General features: G+C 36.8%; 1 protein-coding gene across 1 annotated transcript in view; it reads left to right on the top strand.

Annotated features, from left to right (window-relative positions):
* LOC140156677 (ornithine transcarbamylase, mitochondrial-like) overlaps positions 1-17,103 on the top strand; it is a 30,916-nt gene extending 13,813 nt beyond the window's left edge. The window contains exons 2-10 of the mRNA XM_072179615.1: positions 4,808-4,998; positions 5,618-5,829; positions 7,807-7,894; positions 8,900-9,053; positions 9,801-9,923; positions 11,072-11,125; positions 11,892-12,041; positions 13,996-14,133; positions 15,324-17,103. Of these exons, the coding sequence (XP_072035716.1) occupies positions 4,835-4,998; positions 5,618-5,829; positions 7,807-7,894; positions 8,900-9,053; positions 9,801-9,923; positions 11,072-11,125; positions 11,892-12,041; positions 13,996-14,133; positions 15,324-15,383 (1,143 nt within the window). The 5' untranslated portion in view covers positions 4,808-4,834 and the 3' untranslated portion in view covers positions 15,384-17,103. The remainder of the gene's footprint in view (positions 1-4,807; positions 4,999-5,617; positions 5,830-7,806; positions 7,895-8,899; positions 9,054-9,800; positions 9,924-11,071; positions 11,126-11,891; positions 12,042-13,995; positions 14,134-15,323) is intronic.
* The last annotated feature ends 8,471 nt before the right edge of the window (positions 17,104-25,574 follow it).

Raw genomic sequence — 25,574 nt, 5'->3', positions numbered from 1 at the left:
TCCATGTCATCATGTAATTGACTTTGACTTTCTCGGTTTTGCCAGCGAGGGGACCATCGAAAACAAACTGGCAGTGTTGCTTAAAAACGCGTTTCCACTCTTTGACCTGGTCTAAGGCATTCCAGTTCATGCGGGGTTTTTCTATTGCCTCCATGACTTTCTAGTGTCTATAGGTTTAGTTTAACAGTTTAAATTTCGGTAAATGGCTTCACAATTGCTGTATTGTTGACAGTTGTAGCTTCTGTGCTTGTACATGTCATGGTTTCCAAATTCGGCAGGCTCAATTTTCTGGCTACTGCGGGCGAACTTTTGGCACCTTCTTTACAGTCTTATAGTACCACTTACGCACTGCAACTTGCTTCTATAGTGTCTATAGTCATTCTTTTCTTGATTGGTGTGCTTTATCTTCTTCAATCTTCAGTGGGAGTCGATAAAATCCCGTATTCTAGACACCATATAAGATACTCAGTGGACTCAATGTCTGCTGTGATTGACAGAGTGTTTTATTACTCAGGGCTAACTGCACTTGAGGGCGCACCACACTATGTATTAGTATGGAGGCTAAATACATTACAGGGATAGAGAGGACCAGAAGACTGGCTAGAGAGTCGGTATACTGGCCTGGAATCAACCAGGATATAGAAAACCTCGTGAAAAACTGTGCGTTATGTCAGGAAAACCAACCAAGCCAACGCAAAGAACCACTGGAACCTCACGAGATACCAACAACCCCATGGACCAAACTAGCATCTGATCTGTTCACTCTGGATGACGAAGATTACCTTCTCATCACAGACTACCACTCCAAGTTTCCGTGCTACACAAACTAACCAACACCCGTGGCGAGGCGGTGTCACGGGCAGCAGCAGCTACATTCAGCCTACTGGGAGCACCAGCAGAGATCATGTCTGACAACGGACCCCAGTACACAGGACAACCGTGCCAAGCCAGGTGCGAGAAATGGGCGATCAAGCATACAACTTCTTCACCCAGGTATCCCAGGTCGAACGGACTAGCTGAGCGCACTGTTAGAACAGTGAAAGCATTGATCAAAAAATGCAAAGCTACCAAACAAGATCTACAAGTAGCCATGCTGAACTTGAGAGCAACACCCATCGATTCCAATCTCCCATCTCCAGCGGAGATATTGATGGGAAGACAAATCAGGACAACACTACCGAGCTACCAGAACCCTAGAAATCTGCAACAAGCACAAGACATTGCAGAGAAACTTCACCAGAGAAAGGAGAAGATGAAAGAGGATCATGACAGGAGTGCTGGTCCGGAGCTTCCGCCACTTCACGTTGGACAAGAAGTAAGGTTGCAAGACCAGCAAGGCAAGTGGAACCCAGCAGAAATCACTAGACTCTGCAAGGAACCACGATCATATGAGGTGGAAACACCAGGAGGGGCAACGAGCACGCAGAAACAGGTCGCAGATTCGCGAAGTGCCAAGTGCTGTCAAGGAGAGTAGCAAGAACGCACCTAAAGACACAAGTATCTCCAAACACGTGCATTTCGCACCAGACCTACTTGCGCATAGTACAAACAAGGACGCCCAACCACAGCAGGAGAAAGCAGATCCTAAGCCACCAGATCAACAAATTCGAACCAGATCTGGGCGCATAAGCCGTAAAACCAAAAACGACTCAGAGATGAAATGTGAGTGGTATGTGTCCTCATCTGCACGGTATGCTGCAAGCGTATCGGTTGTTTGAATGCAGAAACAGCAGCACTGTTGTTTACGTGTATTTGTCTATTCTAACAAGTTGTTGTAATCGTTACTTGTTATGTTAGAATTTGCTACTAAAGTGTTGTGCATAAATGATTCACAATTTACCAAGATGCAAATACACAACGCAGACATGACAATCAAATTAAGCAAAATCAAAATTTAGTGGTAAAGTTAAATCGCAAATATACACTGCATTTCATACAACAAATTTTAAACTTTTGATCCTAATTAATATTAGTAACCACAATTTAATCACATTCAATACAACTGCCATTAGAATGTTTTTCAACATATTTCACATCTGATGATTTTAATTTATTCCCCAGTGTGCTAATCCAAAGAAAGGGGATGTTGTGATATCATCCAGGAACTATTATCTTCGCGTAAGGCGTACAGAACTCTAGGTGTGAAGCGCCCTAATCTGGGCAGCCAAAACTTAAGACCAATCATGATGAACATCATACCAGGGCAGTGATAATAAATATCATTATTATATATCATAACCGTGTCTGTATATTACTTCAATGATGTCATTCATTCGCCATGTTGACATGAAAACATTAGCTGCTGCGAGGTCAGTGTCGTTGAATTTGTTACCTAAATTCCTTTCAGGATATTCTGATTTCACTTATTTATAATGTGTACGAATGTGCTCCATACAAACTCAAAAGTATGAATGCAAGGTGTTACTGCTGACAATAGAAACATTGTTGCAAAGTCATTAAAAACAGGTATGTACTACAGATGTTCTTTCCCTGAAACGTGATACAGGCTAGTAACGCAGTCTGAGGTTGATGCATATATATTTCATTATTTGTTTTTATTTTCCAACATTTTTAGTGATAATTTGTACATTATAAAAACTGAAAAATAACATGTTTTTTCTTCTTCTTGTGTATATGAAATAGGTTAACACTTGCGCTGATGTTGATGCATCTAATTCACAACCCCCCTTCGGGGCTCGTGCATTAGACGCATCAACATCAGCGTCTGCATTATTTTGTCTAATTTCTCTCCCAACTTGTCCACAGCACAATACAAATTTACATTGAAATTTAAAAAGAACCGCTTGCTCAAGGAAACCTACATAAATATGTTGTCTATACTTCACTTGACCCAAATATATGATTTTTTTTTTTTGGTGATGAGAGACTCACACATGGAATTTCAGAGGGATTTTGATAGCAGTTCCATTACATTACATTACATTACATACAAGGCATTTATAGGGCGCCATTTCATAAAGACCACGGCGCCAAGATGGAACACAAAATATTTGAAAGGCAAAATAAAACAGCAAAACTGAAACAAAGCCACCAGATTATTGTGGGAACAGGAAGGTTTTGAGACCTTTTTTGAAACTTGGCAGAGAAACAGCAGTTGTTTGATGGGATCATTTATTAGTTTTTCAAACAAAACACCATGTACAACCACATTTTAAGCTTAAACAGCTAAAAGTGATATCATGCTAGTGTATACAGATGCTTTTGAGTCATTCTCAACTTATATTTCCACTCTTTTACAAAGTTATTCCCTTTTATAGCATTTTTTAAAGCTTTTTCGGATATAAATTTATCTATTAATGACAAAATTGGTGGCGCTATTTAGTAACTGAAAATTACTATTTCAAGCGTTTAATACAAACAATTCCTTTCATTGTTTGATAAAATATGTTTGCAAAATTTCCTTGTTGCTTGTTTCACCTATTCCAGCTGTTTTAATGGCAGTATTAATCACATACCCCTTGTAAATAAAGAAATATGATTTAGGATCAATAGCGCCATCTATAGTTTGCATTTAGTTAATAATGAAGCCTATTCTATATACATCAAACAACCGTGATATCTCTAGCTCTGAAAAAGTGGCTTCACAGAGCAAAATAGCAAGTTTCGGGCACCCTCAGATTGTAAATATGAATTTCTAATGTCCATATTCATGTTAAAACAACTCTGAGACTTGAGGTTGAACCACTAAAATAAAAAAAAACATTGGGTATATCACAGTATTTTGAAAATTGCAGTCCAAAAATGAAAAAATCTTAATATTTACTTTGATTAAGGGACATTATTTCCTATGGGAAATCGCACACGTTTTTAGGGAAAATGCCTTAAAAAACAAAGTTTTTGTTGGCTTGCCATTTAACATTCAAACGTCACAGAAATAAGATATTGGTATCAAAATAAAGATGTGTTACTCATTATGCAGAAATAACAACTTAGAAATAGCTTGCACATTTAAGCACAGTGTAGGAAATCTCATTTTCCAAAGTGACCAAATGAGATTTTCACTCTTGGAAGACATTTCCTATGGGAAAATGCACACGTTTTGCGGAAAAAAAGGTAAAATTGATCGTAAAAATAAGATATTGGTATCAAAAAAAAGGTGTGTTACTCATTATCCAGAAATAACAACTTAGAAATAGCTTGTACATTTCGCACAATGTAGGAAATCTCATTTTCCAAAGTGACTTTATGAAATTTGCTTGCGGTGTATGATACCAGTAATTCAGTATTGATAGAATCGTATTCCTATCTTGTGTCAAAAGCCACCATGGAATTTTTTTTTGGCTCAAATTACCAAAACAAACATTTTTTTAATCTACACATATTGATTATCAATGTAAAAAACAAGTAAGAGTGCTGGAATGAATAAAATAAATATTTTTTCTTAATCAAAAATGACTAGTATGCATAGATCTGAGTCAATTTGCACTGTGCAAGACCAGATTTAGCTGATGTGTGACCCCCCTACTTGAATCACTGAAATTTCAGTGAAGTAATTGGATTCCTTGCCCCTATATACATAACTTTAGTACCGGTACCAGTGTGAAGTTATTTTTTGAGAAAAATGCAAAATTAGTCAAAAAATTTATCAGGGGGTGTACATGTAGTACTACCTTAAATTTGAAAAGAAAACACAATTTTAACTGTATCTTCGGTCATTGTAAAGCATACTTTTAGCTACGTCACAAGATGTGGTCATTATACTTTTTCGATGACTTTTTTGTCCGTGTATTTAAAAGTTATTATCTGTGATTGGATTAAAACATATCTCGTATATTAATCTTTGAAGGGTATCGTCAAACAACAGGAGTCAAAGATGTCTTCCTTACTGCGTCTACATAATACATTACCTAGTATAGCAAGAGGTGTGATTCGTGCAGCCCCAGTGCTGACAAGCCGGACAAGACTTAACAATGATGTTCATGGACCATTGCATGTTTCCAAGGCAACATACAGTATCCATGGCAACATAGCAGGGGTGTAAGTAAAGAAATATTGACAAGAGAAAAGTGCTCCCTTTTCATGCATTAATGAAAATTAAAGCAAAATGTTGGCATATACTGAAGATTTTGAATGTTTAGATTTGTTCCTAGTCTTTGATTTTTATGACTTGATTGTCAGAAAACAATCCAAAAATGCATGTTTTTGGGTCTTTTTTCTAGAAATTATAAAAATAGTGAACTTCTTCTTCTTTTGCATCTTCAAATAGTACTAAATGATTGATTAGAATTGAGCTATGTTTCATTTTAATCCCAAAAAATTAGTGCTGTATTTTTCTGGAATGTGGAGTAGGTTACGTACTGAATCCTATTAAACGATAGTTAGCGAAAGTCTTATCGTAAACCCAGAAGTGAACTGGAAGTAATTGATCCCAAGTTCATAGTTTGTCTGGGAGTTTATCATTTCAGTGTGAGTTTTAAGCTTACGGTACCGGTACCTAACAATTTTAATGGGAATTATTTTTCTAAAAATGACCGCTAATATTACACCCCTTTTGGAAATTTGGAACTTTTGGAAAACGCCAGTGCAGCGGGGAGTTTAATAGAGTAAATATGGTATATAAAAAACTAATTTACTTATTATAACTTACCTTCTGTAGGTCTGATCCAAACTGGACCTCTATGATTGGCCGTCATTTCCTCACCTTGCGTGATTACGATGACCATGAAGTGAAGCAATTGTTGTGGACGGCTGCAGACTTGAAGACTCGTATTCTGACCAATGGAGAGGTTTACCAGCCACTAGTGAATAAGTCAGCTGGTTTGATTTTTGAGAAGAGAAGTACTAGGACTAGGATATCATCAGAAACAGGTATGTGGGGCATTCCAGTAGAAATCCATACACCCCCTATATAGTTGAACACATGATATAATCTTTCATGCAGGGAGTGTGAATTTCAAATGGGGTTACCTGAATAGAGGACTCCATTTTAAATCTACACTCCCTGTGTGGGAGATTAGCGTAATGTCTTTGATAGGGGGTGTATGTATTTCAACTGGAATAGGCCATTCTAATTAGTAATTGCTTCAAAATTTGGTAAATGCCTCAAATTTGAGCGCATTTTGATGGTCACAGTATCAAAGCACTGTACATTTATTCAGCTGTTGTTTGAAATACAGAGGATGATTTAAGTACTTCCCACCAGCCCACTGGGTTTATGTGCAGCAGGCGATCAGTGTGACTGTGTGAGTAACATGACACTACTGCTATGCTATACTGCATACAAGTGCGAGGTTAAATTTGAATTTGTACAGTTAAATTTACGCTGTGAAGATGCTGGTCGATTTCACATTTTATGGTATCTACAGAAGGTGTGAGTTATCCTTTAAACAAACATCACTTTTGTTCTGAAATCGACCAAGTAATAATGACACACAGGCAATTCTAAAACAACATCTTTTGCACAGAGTTCAATGGGATTTGAAAAGTAAAGTGGCAGTTGAAACTCTAGTGATAACACTTTCGCAGTGCATGATGGGGCTTCCTTAAATCATCCTCTGTTTGAAATACATGTACATCAGGTGCCATACAATGCCGAGGCATGTTCATATCTATGGGCAGCGCTCAATGGACAATATTCATAACAGCTCCCCATTTCACCCCTGGCTAGAGAGAGGCAAGTAAGATAAAGCACCTTGCGCAGGTGCACAACATGGTGGCACCTCCGGGGCTCAAATTCTTATCCTTCAATTGTGAGGCAGAGCCTGAACCGCTGCACCACAGTGTCCCTCGAAAGCAGGGAGACAAGTATGGGCACAAATGCCTGGGGTGATGTTGCTATTTTTCATACATGAATTTTATTAGGCTATTCCATTTAAAATCCACACTCCCACTGTGGAAGATTTTGGAAATATCTTCCACAGGGGTAGTATGATTGAAATTCATACTCCCCCTGTGGAGTATATATCCAAAATCTTCCACAGGGGGATTGTGGAGTTTAAATGGAATAGCCCATTGTATTTTTATACCTTCGACGAAGGTATTATGTTTCCTGTTTGTCTGTCCGCTCAACCAAGGATTCTCGAGTACTAATATACTATAGGATAAGCCACTCGTTTGCGCAAATGAAGTCAGTCATTCAGCCTATGCGCCTTCATGCATGTGATGGCCTTGCTGGCCCGATGCGTGTAGGAGTGTATAACCTGTGGAAGAGATGATGCAATGTTTACGTCATCGTTTCCAAAAAAAATTAAATGGCGAAAAAGCGGCGAACATTTGGTCGAATCTTTCCATTACTATCATATCGTGAAAAACCAAATAGCTGAGAGTTAGCTCAATATGCTAGGAAAATATTCTCTCGATGACCCCATGACGAGACTGGCTAAATAAGCTGTATTTTTGCTGGAAAGGGTCCGAATAATTGGCAGTCGATGTGCGCCATCTTGGAAAATAGCTCGAAATAGACTTCCTCGACAGTCGTTCAAGATTAGAACTGAGATCTGGAACTAAATTAACCAATCAAATCTTGCGCACTCAAATGATTTAGCAACTGTCAATCAAATACAGGATAAGTCCTTTTGAACAATAAAGCAGTCTTTCGCATCATAGCCGTTCACAAGTACGTAAGATTTAGGCTGCGCACTCAAATGCATAGCAACCGGCATAGCAACCGTCAATCACTGTCACTCAAACTGCCGGCGAAGTGACTTCACTTTTTATACAGGGATTGAATACGAGTGTCACGGCCCTGGCTCAACTGTCAGTCCGTGCGAGGTTGCGAGTACAATTTCTTGGATCTGGTAAGGTGTATATTTATGCGACTTGTAATTTTTATCCTTATCGTTTCAGGATTTTCTCTTCTTGGTGGCCATGCTTGCTTTTTAACCCAGGATGACATCCATTTGGGAGTCAATGAAAGTCTCTATGATACTGCTAAGTGAGTCAAATTAATTACTTCATTCATTATATAATGTCAAAGTACATCTAGGTATTAACAGTTTCCTTGACCTTTTAACCCACTGAGCTCTATCTGCCGATTTAACATTGGCTCTGATTGGTCAATTACATGATATCTTCATTTTAATCACCAATCAGAACAGAGGTTTGCAAATAATTCACCCCAATTTTTTGCATGGTGAAATTATTCTTAACAATGTTGCTGATTGGTGCAATTGATAAAGAAAACTTCTTTTTGACCAATCGGCAGGTAGTTCTCATGGGGTTATACAAATGGCTGACAAGTAAGCGCCTAGATAAGGATTGTTAAGAACCATCCAATGGCTTGTTTCATTCTAATATTCAGCAACAAAAAAGGCATCTAACTGCCATAATTGGACTTCTTTTTTCCATTTCAGATTGTAATAATTTATTTGAATGAACAGCAGGTTTGGAGTTACTGTCTTCAACAAAATGGAGAAGATACTTTTATTTAGTGGTGTAGAATGTTGATTTACTATTGGGTTATTCATTATGTATGGTCACTTTGAATGTCACTACTACTGGTACTTAAATAAGTGATACAAATAATGGATTTTGAGTATTGTTTGAAAGCTGTTTAGAGTGTATATAATAGGGGGGCTAAATAGATGCAGTGTTGGACAATACTCTATACTTGTTCTAAGATGACAAAGATACAAGTCTTTAGATCAATTCCATAGCCATCTCATCCAAATAATTATAATAGTGGTGTATTGTTCTATGGGAAATTCCCACTGAAAGAGAAACTGAATTGTGAGGATGAATAGTTATGAATTGGCCTTTTCGAGATATGGCGGAGACAATAGGATGACGCTGCACAAAGTGGGTAAAGTCTTTTTTACCCATATTTTGCCCACCTATTGTGTATGCCATATCTCGAAAAGGCTAATGATATCATTTTGCATAGACTATGAATGGATGTGATATAATCCCTGTTTTTATACCGGTTTACTTACTATTGTAGTGTGTTGTCACAGTTTCTTGACGTCGTATTAGCCAGAGTATACAAGCATAGTGATTTGGATACATTAGCTGAGGCAGGTTCTATTCCAATTGTCAATGGTTTATCAGAGATCTATCATCCTCTCCAATCATTGGCTGATTTCCAGACATTACAGGTATGAAGGACACTATAAGCCCTTTTGAAATATGGCGGGCACAAAAGGAGAGGGCGTACTTTGACTTGAGTAATCTTTTGTACATGCTTCTCAGCTGACAAAAGATTACTCGCTTCAAAGTATGCCCTCTTCTCTTGTGCCCGCCATATTTCAAAAAGGCTTATTTAAACTACTCACAAAAATAAGCAGAGTGATTTAAATGATTTACCTATTTGTGATTTAGTTGGTTTCCAATTGTCAATGGTTTATCACATATCGATCACCCTCTCCTAGCGGTAGCTGATTACCAGACATTACACCCAGCAAACAAAACCGTTCTAAAATGTTTTCAATGGGTTATATTTTGGGTTTTGGTTTTGCTAAAAACGAACTAATAACATTAAATGGCAGGTTTTATATAGGTCATGAAAACGTTTTAAAATGTTTTGTTTAAAAATACACTGCAACAACATTTTTAAAATGTTGTCAGAATGTTATTATAAAATATTTTTGCTGTAATATTTCAAATCACTGACTCTGCAAGTAACCTATACTTTGTGTCAGCTTGTGTTTGGTGATGACGTAGGTGCATATTTTGCTGGTTATTATATTGAATTGTGTGTTCTGACCATTCACATAGTGAATGCGAGCATACAAGGTAGTCGGCATTCTAAAAGCATTTACGTCACTACCAAACTTAAGGTGTAAAGAAATGTATTTCATGCATGATTGATATTTCAATTGAATTTTCTTTGATTTCTTCCTCAGGAGCATTATGGGTCATTATCTGGTCTGACAGTAGCATGGGTTGGCGACGGTAACAATATTATTCATTCCTTAATGATGGCTGCTCCCAAACTAGGTGTACATCTTAAAATAGCTACACCAAAGGTAAGCTTATAGTAGAAAATGGAGTAGGGTTTAGATTCGTTATTGTTAATTTTTTTTTTTCACAGGGCATTATGGATCATCATCTGGTTGTTGGTTTTGAAGATTCAAATTATTTGAAATGTAACATGCTCTTTTATAGCAACATAAGAGTAAAGGGCAATGGGGTATTATTTACACCCAAATAATGTGTCCTAGGCATTAAAAAATAATGGGAGAGGTGCAGCACGGCTGTTTGATGTATATAGAATTGGCTTCATTATTAATTAATCTTTATTTGCAAGGGTTAGGTGATTAATAACGCCATTAAAACAGCTGGAATAGGTGAAACAAGCAACAAGGAAATTTTATAAACATATTTTATCAAGCAAGAAAAGGAATTATTTGTATTAAAAGCTTGAAAGGGTAATTTCCAGTAACTAAACAGTGCCACCAATTTTGTCATTGATAGATACATTTTATATCCGAAAAAGCTTTAAAAAATACTATAAAAGTGAATAATTTTGTAAAAGAGGGGAAATTACAGTTGAGAACGACTCAAAAGCATCTGTATACATTAGCACGATATCACTTTTAGCTGTTTAAGCGTAAAATTTGGTTATACATGATGTTTTGTTTGAAAAACTATTAAATGATCCCATCAAGCAACCGTGGGTGGGAAATAATGGTTAATTCTGAAAATAATGCTTGAATAAGTTCTGTGAACTCAAAACATGACCAAACTAGTAAATCCAAGGCTATAACTATTTGAACTGATGGAACTCCCAAAAGGTGCAGAGGTCTGCTTTACGTTTTCAGGGTCAAAACTTGGACAGCCAGTCTGGGTGAAAATGACGAGCACTTTTCAAATCCTAGCTAAAACCCTGGTTTGTGATGGATATGCACCTACCAATACCAGTCCTCAAAAGAATAGGCCTTCCGGTATAAAAACTTATCTTAGCAAAAGGGGGTCATTCTATAAAAACCTGAAACACATGTGAATCATTGGATAGTGGATTGGGTATATATGAAAAACAAATAGTCTCACATGAACATTCAAAGACAATTGCACTTAAGCTTGGTCTTAGCTGCACTATGTGTTGTGTTCACTCACCATATCTTCAGATAACTTATTTGGGACCGCTGTCCCTTTTGTTTTTGTTTAATTTCAGGGATACGAAGTGGATCCACAGGTCATGAAAGATACACAAGAATTAGCCAAGAAGGTAAATATTTAGGGCAGCAATTATCAACATTTTTTTCTTCCACAAGGGGAGTATGAGTTTTGTATGTACTTAAACATATTAGGCAGTTCCATTTGAATTTCATACACCCTCTGAGAAAGATTCAGCCTGAATCTTCCACAGAGGAAAGTGAGTTCCAAATGGAGCTGCCTAATGTGTCAATTCCTTTTAAAATTCATACTCCCTCTGTGGAACATACTTCCAAGATTTTCCACAGGGGTAGTGTGGATTTCAAATGGAATAGCCCAATTTTTGTGACCACTTCCCACAAAACCAGGAGCATGTTAAGTTGGCCGCTGGACTGTGAGGACATGTACTGTGTGTGTCCCCAAAAATTGATTTAAAATGTATCTTTCTAGCAGTACATAACTTCAAATATCCTCACAGATCCATTATATTAGTCCCTTACTGGCTTATAAGAACCAACTTTTATGCCTGTTTCACTGGTGCGTGGAGATTTGCTGTGGTTTTTTTCAACCAACCAAGATGTTGCAACTGTTGAGTTGATGTTCTTTGTTTGAAGACACCTGTATTGGCAGTGGTGTGTTATTTGTGAATGGGGACATAATTGAATACAGAGTACAGCATATATCCCCATTCACAGAGGACATACCACTGACTATACAGGTGTCATCAAACAAAGAATAGCAATTCAACAATTGGAAGGTCTCAAAACCACCAACTTTTTGTGGGAACATGTCACATACTATGTAATGACTTTAATTTTGTTATTATCCTTTGACTGCAGCATGGGACTGAAGTATACACAACCAATGATCCTAAAGATGCATGCTCCAAAGCTAATGTCATAGTGACAGACACTTGGATCAGTATGGGACAAGAAGAAGAAGCTAAACAGAGAATAAAGGCATTTGAAGGATATCGACTTACAATGAAGGTATGGACAAGGCCCTGACAGTCAATTTTACTGGTGTATGTGCCGACTTTTCCTATTTGATTATATCAAGCGATACCACTGTTGTTTTTGCCGTTTGTGGTGGCCATTGTATGCTGAAGATGCATCCATGTATACTAAAGAGGAATTCTGTATGTGAGTCCATCATATCATACAGTGTTCCAAAATATATAATAAACCGAATTCTTTGTTGCTAGCTCTGCATATAATTTGAAATATATATATGAACCAACTCTTAATGTATGTGGAACAATTATCAAACCATCTGATTCTGTATGCAACCTTGGAGTTCTTTTTGATTCAACCATGTCTATGTCATCTCAAATATCTGCTGTCTCTCGCTCTTTAAATTATCATCTTCGTAATATAGGACGCATTCGCTGTTATATTGATAACGATACTTGCAACCATGCTGTCCGCTCACTTGTTATTTCTCGAATTGATTATTGTAACTCTTTATTATATGGAACAACTGTAAAAAACACACAAAAACTACAAAAGATACAAAACAGAGCTGCCAGACTTGTTTTCAAGGCAAACCGTATGGAACACACCACTCCTCTGCTGAAAGAGCTTCACTGGCTTCCAGTAAATGAGCGTATTACCTACAAACTACTCACATTAAACTTATAAAAGTAGACATGAAACAACACCACTGTACATACAAAATCTCCTAAAATCTCACACATTTTCTGATGGTATGTTCCTACGATCACATGCTGATGGCAGTCTGCTTGAATGTAAAAGAACTCACACAACATATGGGAATAATGCCTTCTGCAATTCTGTGCCAGCTCTCTGGAACAAATTACCTTTAAAACTTCAGTACTTCACATAGTCTGGCCACTTTTAAATCTAACCTGAAAACCTATTTGTTTCCAAACTAAGTTTTTTATTTTTAATTAAGTTGTACATTAAGTGTAGCCTAAGATGTAGTGTAAGTTGTACTTTTAAGATAATTGTAAAGCGCTGTGTTCATACTTATGCTAAGGCGCTATATAAATTCCGTTTATTGTATTATTGTATAATGGCAGGGTAGCTAACATAGAGGAGTTGAACCTGCATTTTTTGCAGGACGAAGTGCCCATCTCTCTTTTGTTAGCGATTAGGCCAGACTCCACCGTGAAATGTTGCTGTGGGAGGATCGCCACACCTCCTCCACAGCGAGTCTGTTATCTTCCAGTATTTAAGAATGCCGGTACCCATTTATACACCTGGGTGGAGAGGAGTAATCAAGATAAAGTGCCTTACTCAAGGGCACAACACGATGGCATCACTGGGGCTTGAACCCGCAATCTTCGGATTATGAGTTGGAGCCCGTTCCGCTCAGCCATCGTGCTCCTGTAGCTAACATAGCTTTGCCAAATGTTACTTTAGCGGTCATCTCCCAATCTTGTTGTGCTTTTGAAATCCATTCACTCCTATGGAAAAAATGATCTTAATCTCCCATATAGGGAGTGTGAATTTCAAATGGGGTTATCTGAGAATGAGTGACTCCATTTTAACATTTATGTAAACTATTGGTTTTGAGCAAAAATTAAGTTACCATCATAAAAACTCCCCTTATTTTTTTAATGAACGAACCTTATTTACAACTTCACCTCTTCTATTGCTCGTACTACGAGTGCGTGCAAGTATTACTCACTAGGTCTACGTATACAACGTGATACATACGTACACCTTTACAAGGGTATTACCCGTTATTAACATTCATGATGACATGGGGTCGTCTACAGTCTGAAAGACAACACCCGAAATCATGCAATTGTCCAATCAAATTATGTATCTACGAACTAGACCACTCCCACGGACTAAGAATAGCAAGTTGGGTACCCATATTAGTTGAAGCAGTGAAATAGAAATGTGAGAAGAGAAATCACAGCAATCCAGGTGAAATTATTCAATAACTTGCTTAATTTTCTTCTTATTATTTTAGCATGCAGAATTAGCTGCCAAAGACTGGTGCTTCCTGCATTGTTTACCTCGACATCAAGAAGAAGTAGATGAGGAATTATTTTATTGTGACCGCTCCCTTGTGTGGCAAGAGGCTAACAACAGGAGATGGACTGTGATGGTAAGTGTGGTGTAGATTGTTGCCCTCAATCGGTCCATGTTTAGGTTGAAGACTGAACCTGCATGTAAAGTACTCTCAAATTTGTGTCAAGAGATTCAGAATTTACCCTCAGAATCTTGGAACTAATTCTGCGCTGGTGTGCACAAGTTGTGGAACAAGTCACTCATTATGGCTTTGTGTGAGTCTAATTTTTTTTTCTCAAGTGTAACACAATTACATGAGCAGGCAGGGTTGTCAAACCCGCGATTTGGTAGCCTATTTGGACTTTTGACAATTTTGTGTCCCATAAATGATTAAAAACGATTAGTGGAATTGTTTAGCTATAAGGTCACGAGTCTTTTAGATGCTAAATAGAGTCCAAATCCAATTTACAGCCTTTACAGAAGCAGATTATGCACTAAAAATATCAATCCCATAGAGTTTGTGTGTACCACATCCCCCACCTCCGCCACCCTGCACATTCTGAATTCTATGAAGCACAGTGTCAGTATTAAAAAAGCTAAAGTATTTCTTTTTACAGTGTTGAAAGTGCATTTTATTTAGCAATAAAATGAGACCACAAGCATGACAATAACTTCTTGCTTGACATAGATATCATCATTTGATTTGAATCGACTTTGGCAAAATGTAACATCGCCACCTTTATTGGGTGGCGAGTTCAAGACACACGACCATAACTAAAACACAGAAATAACTAATGTAGAATTGGGACTGCCTGCCATTTTCTTCAGGCATGGAGGAAAATGTGTGGTTTGCCAGGAATGCATCATTGGAACTAATCATTGCAATAAGCACTGATTGCATCAAAAATACAACACAAAATATTATTTATTTTTTTACAAGATTTGACATAGAATTATTCTTTTTATTTGTTTCCACATGCTGTCAGTAAAGGACCAAATTAAGCTTCAGAATTGTACTCATGACATCATGATAAAGGGTGGCATTTGGCTATTCCAGCTGAAATTCATATACCCCCTATGGAAGTCATGACCTTAATCTTACACACCACACAGGGAGTATGACTCCATTTGAAATCTACACTCCATGTATGGGAAGTTTAGGTAATGTCTTCCATCAGAGGTGTATGGATTTCAACTGGGATAGCCGATTAGGGAGACTGAACCTTCCTTCCATTTATCACTGTTAATTCCCCTTATATCACCTCTTCTTACCTCTCCAATCTGCAGGCTGTCTTCCTATCTCTGTTGAGGGATCATAAGGTAACCACACCTGCGCCAAAGTTCTGAACACCAAACTGAAGATGACAAGCAAACCTGGATGCATACATACCAGCTACTGAAATAATTACTCTTCTAAAGAGCAATCATAATTTATAGTTTTCTAGCTAAACACAAAGTGTCTGTATTGAAGTTTGTTATGTTTTTATTGTTACTGAATGTGGCATGAAGTAACCTTTGTTCTCCATCCTCAGTATAGAGTGCTTCATTGTTGTCAAAATTTTACACTGATTTTTTGCTCTATTGCTTTTTATGTCTTCAAGGCAATGACATTGGCACTTTGGCAGGATACATTATATCAGTATTTTAAAGTAGTATATTTGTACATGACACAGTACATTTGGGTTAATGTTTGGGATTTGGTTTAAGTTATTGCTTCAGGGAAGGGAAAAATGTGATTGAGTGATTTAGGTTCAGCCCTCGAATTAACCCACGGCACCCATGGCATTTTGCCGTGGGTGCCCATCCCCACTGCCGTAATGCCCCTTCATTATGAAATCATCTATCTATATTTGTGTGTGTTTTCTTCACTTTTGAGAAATTGCTTTGGTGCCCTTCTCAAATTTTCAACAGTTGCCATGATGCCCTCTTGAAATATTACAAACTGCTGTGCTGCCTTGCCTTTTCAGTGAAAATCCAAGGCAATTTTCAACTTGCCCTAAAAAAGTTGCTGTTCTTTATAAGTGTTTGGGCAAGACAACAACTCTGTATGCATTGTAATATTGTATGGAACATTAAGTATTGTAAGATTTTATATGTGTGTAAAACCAATGTGTGTATTACATGGTATGCGGCATATTTGAGCTTTGTTGCAGGAAAAATATGGGCATAAATTAAGAAAAAGGAAACCAAAAAAATGACATGAGCATCAGAACACTTTCAAATGTGGCAGAAGACAGTTGGCCTGAATTGCCAAAAAGTAGCTGAAAGGAATAAAAGTTTTGCCATGAGAGCAGAATTGCCTGAAGCGATTGGAAAGTTATGAGGATAGATTTAAATGTAGGTCATAGTGACCCAATTTGTATATTGTTATGTAATCATGTGTATAGCAAAAATATTAATTAAACAAATTTTGCACTCCCAACTAGCCGTTTGCCATTTTGGATGCTGGATGATGCTTTTCTCAGAAGTAATGCACGAGGCAAAATTGGAAGTTGTGTGTAAAATTTCTGAATTTGTATACTACTTATTCAGCGATTTGCTAAACCAAAATGCCCTAAAGTGGACAAATGGCAAAAGTAAAAGCCGTCTGATAAAAACAAATCGGACATCAAAATGAAGATGGAATAAAAGTATGTCCTTTTATAATTGAAGACTGAAATAAAAAGATGTCAGGGCAAAGGCACAACAAGATTGGTTGCTGACCTGTGCAGTACAGTAGTTTTCGTCTGGTTGACAGGACATCATACGCTAACTAGTCTTTTTATTTCAGTCTTCAATTATATTAATTTTTTTCCTTGTTGCATGTTGCATGGCAAGGCTGCTGAATTCAGCATGGTAAGGTGCTAGCAGTAGACAGAGGATAGCAATTTATACATCCAGAGCAGGTTATTTCAATTAGATATTGCTTTTAGCAACATTATTGAGTATTTTGTAGATGTAGATTTACTTTTTTATGCAATACACATGATATTTTGTGATAAAATGTGGCAATATCCAATTATGCAGTTAGACAAAATATATTGTGTACAGAAAATCGCTGAATAGGGCTTTAATACTTTTGCTTTTAGAACCAAAGAAACCCTAAAATTAACTGGTTTAGTGTATGTAATCAGTACTGTCAAATTTAAATGATAACCATTTGCATGCAACAGAATTACTGTATGTTGTGACAAATGTATTTTTATAAGAGGTGGATAGTAATAGCCTGGGAGTGGGGGGGGGCACTCGACTTTGGAAGTGACAGGGATGTATGGACAGCAGTTCGAAACTAGGGGTCTTTCGATGAGAGCATAGACACAAAAAAAGGACGGTCTTTCAGTGAAAAAGGTGACTGCGAAAATCTTAAGGGAAATTTTGGGACAAGATATAAAAGTTGATCAAAATTGCCAAAAAATCATCAAAATCTGACAAATTTGAAAACAATAATGAAAAAAAAACAGGGTCATTCAGTGAGAGAAAATCAGAATTTGTCCCAAAATTTTTGAAAAAAGGGTTTTATTTTGTGACAGGAAAACAAAAAAACGGGGCCATTGGGTAAGAGGTAGTTCAGTAAAATAAAAAAAGGGGTCGTTGGGTGAGAAGGAGTTGAAAAATGGGGGTCAATGTGGCTGCACATCCGCGGCACCCATTTTAAGTAAGTGCCCTCCCCTTCAGAGTAATAGATAAAGCAAAATCCATGAGTTATTTGTTGTATAGTGTAAAATTGTCTAATTCTTATATTATCTTACAAAGGTGATTGAGTGTGGCGCACAGGCCTAGGGTATTCCACAATTATTCATTAATTCCAGTTAATCTCAGTTTTGATGTGAAAGAGGCTGTCAATTAAAGGGGTATTCAATTATAGGGGTTACAGGGGTTGGGGTATGATTTAATAGATATTCACATATAAAGATTATTTCCAAAATTTCAGTCGATTCAGACTTTAAATTTGCCAATGACACATAATATTGTATTGCAGCTCCCCTAGGCTACTGTGTCATAATTTTGGGCTGTCAACTGCCCAAAAATACAAATTGGAAGATATTTTTGTCGAATGACTGAATCTACAAGAAAGCTTATTCACACAGTCATGGAAGTCCTAGGTTTATGAAGGTATAAAAATCTCAACTTTTTTGGAGTAAGTTGGGGGCATGATTACAAAGTGCCCTTTTAAAATATAGGTCACCCACCTTAAAAATGGTAAAATTTCACTTGTATTAGACAAGTTTATATGCAATGTGTTATCTTGCCTCATGTGTTCAGATGTACACACTAGTCAATGCCAGCAGGCTAGTGCCAAGTGGAGCCCTGCTGCTGCTGTCTTCTTGTAGTAGGCCTATGTAAACATGTTGGAAAAATAAGACTATATCTATGGTGCTGATATAAAACATGCATTAAATTGAGAGCTTGCATTTTTGTGTGTGTTCTTCTTCTTCATGATGCGATGTATTTATGGGGTAACTCATGCTCATTTTCAGTGACATATGTCAAAGGCGGAGAAGATATCTTACACTTCCCATAATGCATTTCTTCCATTTCTTCCATTTCAATTTTCTGTACTGATTTGCTATCTAGTGCAACATGGGTGGATAGTGACGAAAAGTACCAGAATGAAACAAATTACTAATATTACACATTGAGATTCTTAATTCTCATATGCAAAGAAGAACTAAATTTGGAAAGTATTCCTGGAACTTATAAATTTTGCTGTAAAATCTGGTCATGCATGCTGCCTTTCCACTTTGCCAAAGGTCACTTTTCAGACTGGTCACATGGGGATTAAAATAACCCCATACATAGACTAATACAAGACTATTCACCAACAGTCAAAATCCCTGTGCTGTGAATTCTCGCATATTCATGATGGCCAATCGTTTGTGTCTAACAATCACACCACCATTGCGTGCCTTTGCGTATACACGATAGAGTGTTGTGTGTATTTGCATAAAGCCCGTAAAAATATGCGGTATGTGCATAGCAGTTTCGTCTGTCGCACTTCATGGAATGATTGGCCCTCATTATCGGGTGATGTTGGGACTTCGGTCGTTTGTGGTTAGTCCATATCTCTTTAGTCCATGAGCCTATGATAATTGATGTAAGCCAGTGTTGCCAGTTGTTTTTCCTTCTGGGGATTTTCTTTTCTTTTTTTTTTGTATTTCTGGATCAAATACAAGGAATTTAGAGACAAATTTTGTAGTCCAATAAAAACAGCACTTACTGTGGATGTTTCGAAATTTGTCAGATTTCTTTATCAATTCTGATTTCGAACGTCCACAGTAAGTGCTGTTTTTATTGGACTAGAACTATGAAATTTGTCTCTATTTTCAATAACAGTCCTGATGAACATGTTCAGTAATACAAGGAACTTTGTTTACTGAGTTTACGTTACCAATCCTGATGGATTTGTTCAACCTGGTGATCGATAAAAATAATGGACACTTCTGAAAACAAACCAATTTTGCCTTTGTATCCACAACCATCAATATTTATTTCATATCCACACTTCATCTATTCCCAATAGTGTCTCGTTTGAGAGTAACGCCATGTTGGATGTCGCAGTAGCAGTGCGTTACACGATTGCATCGTTAGCGTACAGAAAAACCACACTTCTATGAGTATGTATATGTCCCGTGGGAAGAGGTTAAGGTGCACAATTCAAAATTGCCACTACAACATCCAACATGGCATTACTCTCAACTTGAGACAAGACATACTATATCAATCACATAAGAATATAATATAAAACACACATTCACACCCTTCACAGAAAATATATACATCTTGACAGGTTAAAAATTCACATGAGGGCAGTTAAGTTTGGCGAGAGGTCCAAATATCTGAGATACTGTTCATCTGTGGCCATTCATAAACATCACTAGTGCATTGAGCTATCCCAGTTTAAATCCACACCTCCTATGGAAGACATGGTCTTAATCTTCCATATCGGTGTTGTAGATTTCAAATTTTGTCACCCATTCAGGTAACCCCTTTTGTAATTCACACTCCCTGTGTAGAAGATTAAGGTCAAGTCTTCCATAGGGAGAATACTGGAATAGCCCATTACAAAGGATATCCCTTTTGCAAGTAATTCCCTTAAATTCTGCTAAAAAATGATAAAAATTTTCTAGTGGAATTTTCATAGCTCATGTTTCTTCTCTTGTATTTTCATCAGTGCAACAAATGACGCATCCTTTAAGGATTGAACTTCAGTTTCACCGAACACCTATTGCAAAGGAACTCTTAACTTAACTTGAGAGAAGTGTAGCACTCAAGGTGAAGTGTTCTTTATGAATATGGCCACTGACATGTCTGGTAGCTTGGCCTCTTGCCAGGCTTGATAATTAAATCGGATGTATGTTGACCGCTCAGTGCCAGAAGTGGGTAAGTGCAATAGCTGCCCTGTGTAGCTGCCATGTGTAGATGAGTACAATATACTGCGTGTAAATTGCCAAATGTTCACAGGGCAGCTATTGCACTTACCCTCTTCTGGCACTGAGCAGTCGATGTGTATCCATTTACCATCAACACCAATATTGATACTTGTAATCTATAGTACACTACATCCACATTCATGAGTAACCTGTATTTTCATGCAGGTTACCTTTTCAATCGAGGGGCTCGTAATTAAACTCCACATTGAGTGTTAGTCCTGCACGGTGTAGAGTGACCAATTATACTTTTGTTCCTATAATTTTGGGCAATAGTTGAGGTCCAAATAACCTCTTCACAATGCTCCAATATATCATTTTTTGCAAGGTCCTTATTAAGCGTTAACCCTCATTTATATGCGCTTGACGTTAAGTTTGTGCATAGGATTGTGCAATATAATATGTGACGTGATCAAGGGGAATGGGTCACATGTCGGCAATTTTCAATTAGAAGTTGTTTACATCATTTCCTGGCAGTCTACGAATGCTACATTTTGATGCAAACCCCATCAAAATTGGATATCTGGTTACTAGTTATGGGCAATATATCAATGGCTGAAAACAATATAAAACAAAAGAATTTGAACACTGTTTTTGCCAATATCTCAAAAGCAATATTAGCGACATCCAACTCATTCCTCTTGATCATGTCACATATGTGCAATACGATTAGCTGTACGCTTAATTTGTAAAAGGAAATCTGCAAAACATCATTATATGGAATGTATCATAATAATTTAATACATTATCAAATTGATAACATCTTTTAATATATGATTCTATATTCACAATTATTGAAAGATTTCTTATTTCTGCAGTAATACATTTTGCTTAATAATTTACATTGCAATATGTGCATTCATTTTATGTATTGCACAGTGTGCAAGGTGATTGATGTAGGGCATACCAGTCTTTGCATGTTTTTCCATGCAACAAATGATACATCAACAAATGAAACATTTTCCGTTCTCCCCTGTGATTTTCCGCTTAAATAATGGGCTATTCCATTTGACATCCATACACCCTCTATGGAAGACATGGCCTTAAGCTTCCACACAGGGAGTGTAAATTTCAAACGGGATGACCTGAATTGGCATTTCCATTTGAAATCTACACTCCTTGTGTGGGAGATTAAAGTCATGTCTTCCATAGGGGGGTGTATGTATTTTAACTGGAATAGCCCAACGGTCTCATTCGTGATGGCACAGTTCAATAACCTACATTCAACAATAATAGCTCAAAATTTGACCTCAACTTGTGGAGTATGAGTTTTTGTACCCAAAACATGCAAAGGTCATTCTATGCAGGTAGAAGCCTGCTGAGATTAAAGAACTGTGTCATTATGGATGAGCATGTTTGTTATCATATTAATGTCAGCTTTGTTCAGGACATTTCAGTGCTGTGACAATAAATAGAAAACATAGTAAAATTACTGCTGCATTTGTAGCAATGGTAAAACATTCACATGATAGTAGGGTCATATTTGGACCTCCAGTGACCATCATTTCTGAACAGCAATTTTTTGATGGATTCTTGTACTTTGGAGTATTTTAAACAAAATAAGCTCCTATGTCCCTCACCAAAGTGTGGGCATTAGCTGGGAGAGGCCAAAATCCAAAATGGCATGCGTGCCATTTTGAAAAAGTGAATATTCGGTATCTTCTGAACGCTTTGGTCGTTTAAAGTCATTAAGGTGTCATTTTGACTAATTTTGTGGTGAGAAATCCATTAAAGGCATTATTTTACCCATTTTTGGCCATCTTCGTCATCAAATCCAAGATGGCCGCCTTTGGCTGTACTAGAAATACATTAAATTATACAGTATATTGAGAAACAACTCATAAAAATGTATTACAAGTGCATTTAATTCATCGTTTGTATTATAAATTGAACACCGATTCAATGTTTGTGACATTTATTCACAAATGAGATCGTCTGCTACTGAAAACAATCCAAAATGGCCGCCCATAGCAACCAAAATCCTCATAGCAACGCATCAAAATAACAAAAAAATCAACGTTTTTTGACATATATGTGCATTTATTATACCTATTCTCAGTAAACCAAAGTTGACTGATTGTAAGAAAGTGAAAGAATGGGCATAGGGGGTTGAGGTAAACAAAAAGTTCCAAAATGGCCGCCCTTAGCAACCAAAAACATCACAGTAATGCAGTAAAACTACTATAAAATAAGTGATTTTTGACCTTAATGTGTATGTAATTAGTCTTATCCTAGCAAATCAAGGCCTATTAATTGTATGAAGATACCAGTTTGATCAAAGGAGGTCAAACAAGTCCAAAATGTTCAAGATGGCCGACCAAAGGAGACCATAGCAACCACATTTTACCTAGCAATGCAATAAAATGTCTATAAATCATGCACTTTTTGACCTGGTTGAGTATTCAATGTGACTTTTTCTAAGTAAATCATATCCTATTGATGGAATGAAGATAACAATTTGGTCAATGGTGGTCAAACTACTGAAAAAATGTTCAAAATGGCCGACAAAAGGAGACCATAGCAACCACATTTTACCTAGCAACGCAATAAAATGTCTATAAATCATGCCCTTTTTGACCTGGTTGAGAATTCAATGTGTCTTTTTATAAGTAAATCATATCCTATTGATGGAATGAAGATAACAATTTGGTCAAAGGTGGTCAAACTACTGAAAAAATATCCAAAATGTTCAAAATGGCCGACAAAAGGAGACCATAGCAACCACATTTTACCTAACGCAATAAAATGTCTATAAATCATGCACTTTTTGACCTGATGGTTGAGTATTCAATGTGTCTTTTTCTAAGTAAATCATATCCTATTGATGGAATGAAGATAACAATTTGGTCAAAGGTGGTCAAACTACTGAAAAAATATCCAAAATGGCTGACTTAAGACGGCCATAGCAACCAAATTCCACATAGCAATGCAGTAAAATTACTATAAATCATGTACTTTTTGACCTGGTTGAGTTTCAAATGTGTCTTTCCTAATACATGAAAGCACATTGATGGAATGAAGATAGCAATTTGATCAAATAAGGCCAAACATATCCAAAGTATTCAAAATGGTCGAATAAAGGTGACCATAGCAACCAAAATTCAAATAGCAACGCTGTAAAATTAATTAATGAGATTGTCTGCTATACCTCGTAAAATTTAGAAAATGTATATATTTTTTATATTTTAAAAGTCATTAACCGTTTTGAACCATAAGGGGTTGTTTCTGACTAATTTAGTGATAAAATCCATTCCAGGTACTATTGTTAGGTTTTCTGGCCATCTTCATCATTAAATCCAAGATTGCCGCCATCGGCTGCACTACTAAAAATCCACTGAATTTTGTAATATGCATTTATTTAAATGAAACCGATAAAACCCTGTTTTGAGTGCACCTTATTCACTGTTTTCACTATTAATTCAAAAGCTATTCAATTCTTGCAATATTTATCCACAAATAAGATCGTCTGCTACCTCATCTAAAATGGCTGCCGGTGGCAATTTTGAAATTTGTAAACAATTTTGTATCTTTTGAACGCCCAGACAATTGTCCCAAAATTAGTTTTACCAAATTTTAGAAATTCTAATTAAGAAGCAAATCTTGTAGCCCGTTATGAAGATTGCTATCTTCATTCCATCAATGTGCTTTCATGTATTAGGAAAGACACATTTGATACTCAACCAGGTCAAAAAGTACATGATTTATAGTAATTTAACTGCGTTGCTATGTGGAATTTGGTTGCTATGACTGTCTTTAGTCAGCCATTTTGGATATCTTTTCAGTAGTTTGACCACCTTTGACCAAATTGTTATCTTCATTCCATCAATAGGATATGATTTACTTACAAAAAGACACATTGAATACTCAACCAGGTCAAAAAGTGCATGATTTATAGACATTTTATTGCGTTGCTAGGTAAAATGTGGTTGCTATGGTCTCCTTTTGTCGGCCATTTTGAACATTTTTCAGTAGTTTGACCACCTTTGACCAAATTGTTATCTTCATTCCATCAATAGGATATTATTTACTTAGAAAAAGTCACATTAAATACTCAACCAGGTCAAAAAGTGCATGATTTATAGACATTTTATTGCGTTGCTAGGTAAAATGTGGTTGCTATGGTCTCCTTTGGTCGGCCATTTTGAACATTTTGGACTTGTTTGACCTCCTTTGATCAAACTGGTATCTTCATACAATTAATAGGCCTTGATTTGCTAGGATAAGACTAATTACATACACATTAAGGTCAAAAATCACTATTTTATAGTAGTTTTACTGCATTACTGTGATGTTTTTGGTTGCTAAGGGCAGCCATTTTGGAACTTTTTGTTTACCTCAACCCCCTATGACCATTCTTTCACTTTCTTACAATCAGTCAACCTTGGTTTACTGAGAATAGGTATAATAAATGCACATATATGTCAAAAAACGTTGATTTTTTGTTATTTTGATGCGTTGCTATGAGGATTTTGGTTGCTATGGGCGGCCATTTTGGATTGTTTTCAGTAGCAGACGATCTCATTTGTGAATAAATGTCACAAACATTGAATCGGTGTTCAATTTATAACACAAACGATGAATTAAGTGCACTTGTAATACATTTTTATGAGTTGTTTCTCAATGTACTGTATAATTTAATGTATTTCTAGTACAGCCAAAGGCGGCCATCTTGGATTTGATGACGAAGATGGCCAAAAATGGGTAAAATAATGCCTTTAATGGATTTCTCATCACAAAATTAGTCAAAAATGACACCTTAATGACTTTAAACGACCAAAGCGTTCAGAAGATACCGAAAATTCACTTTTTCAAAATGGCGCCACCGCCATTTTGGATTTTAACCTCTCCCAGCTAATGCCCACACTTTGGTGAGGGACATAGGAGCTTATTTTGTTTAAAATACCCCAAAGTACAAGAATCCATCAAAAAATTGCTGTTTAGAAATGATGGTCACTGGAGGTCCAAATATGACCCTACTATGACATCAACCTATACTACCAGATTCCTATAGACAAATCTGATTCCACCTGAAATGTGAAATGATGCAGGCTTTGCGGGCATTTTAAACTGTGTTCCATCACTTGTGTGGCAAAAGGATGCTGAAAGTTTACAATGCAATACAATATAAGAT

This window comes from Amphiura filiformis, chromosome 7 (genome assembly GCF_039555335.1).
Source record: "Amphiura filiformis chromosome 7, Afil_fr2py, whole genome shotgun sequence".
In the NCBI taxonomy this organism is placed as follows: Eukaryota; Metazoa; Echinodermata; class Ophiuroidea; order Amphilepidida; family Amphiuridae; genus Amphiura; species Amphiura filiformis.
The sequence above is the reverse complement of the archived record's forward strand: the minus strand, read 5'-3'. Positions and strand labels throughout refer to the sequence as shown.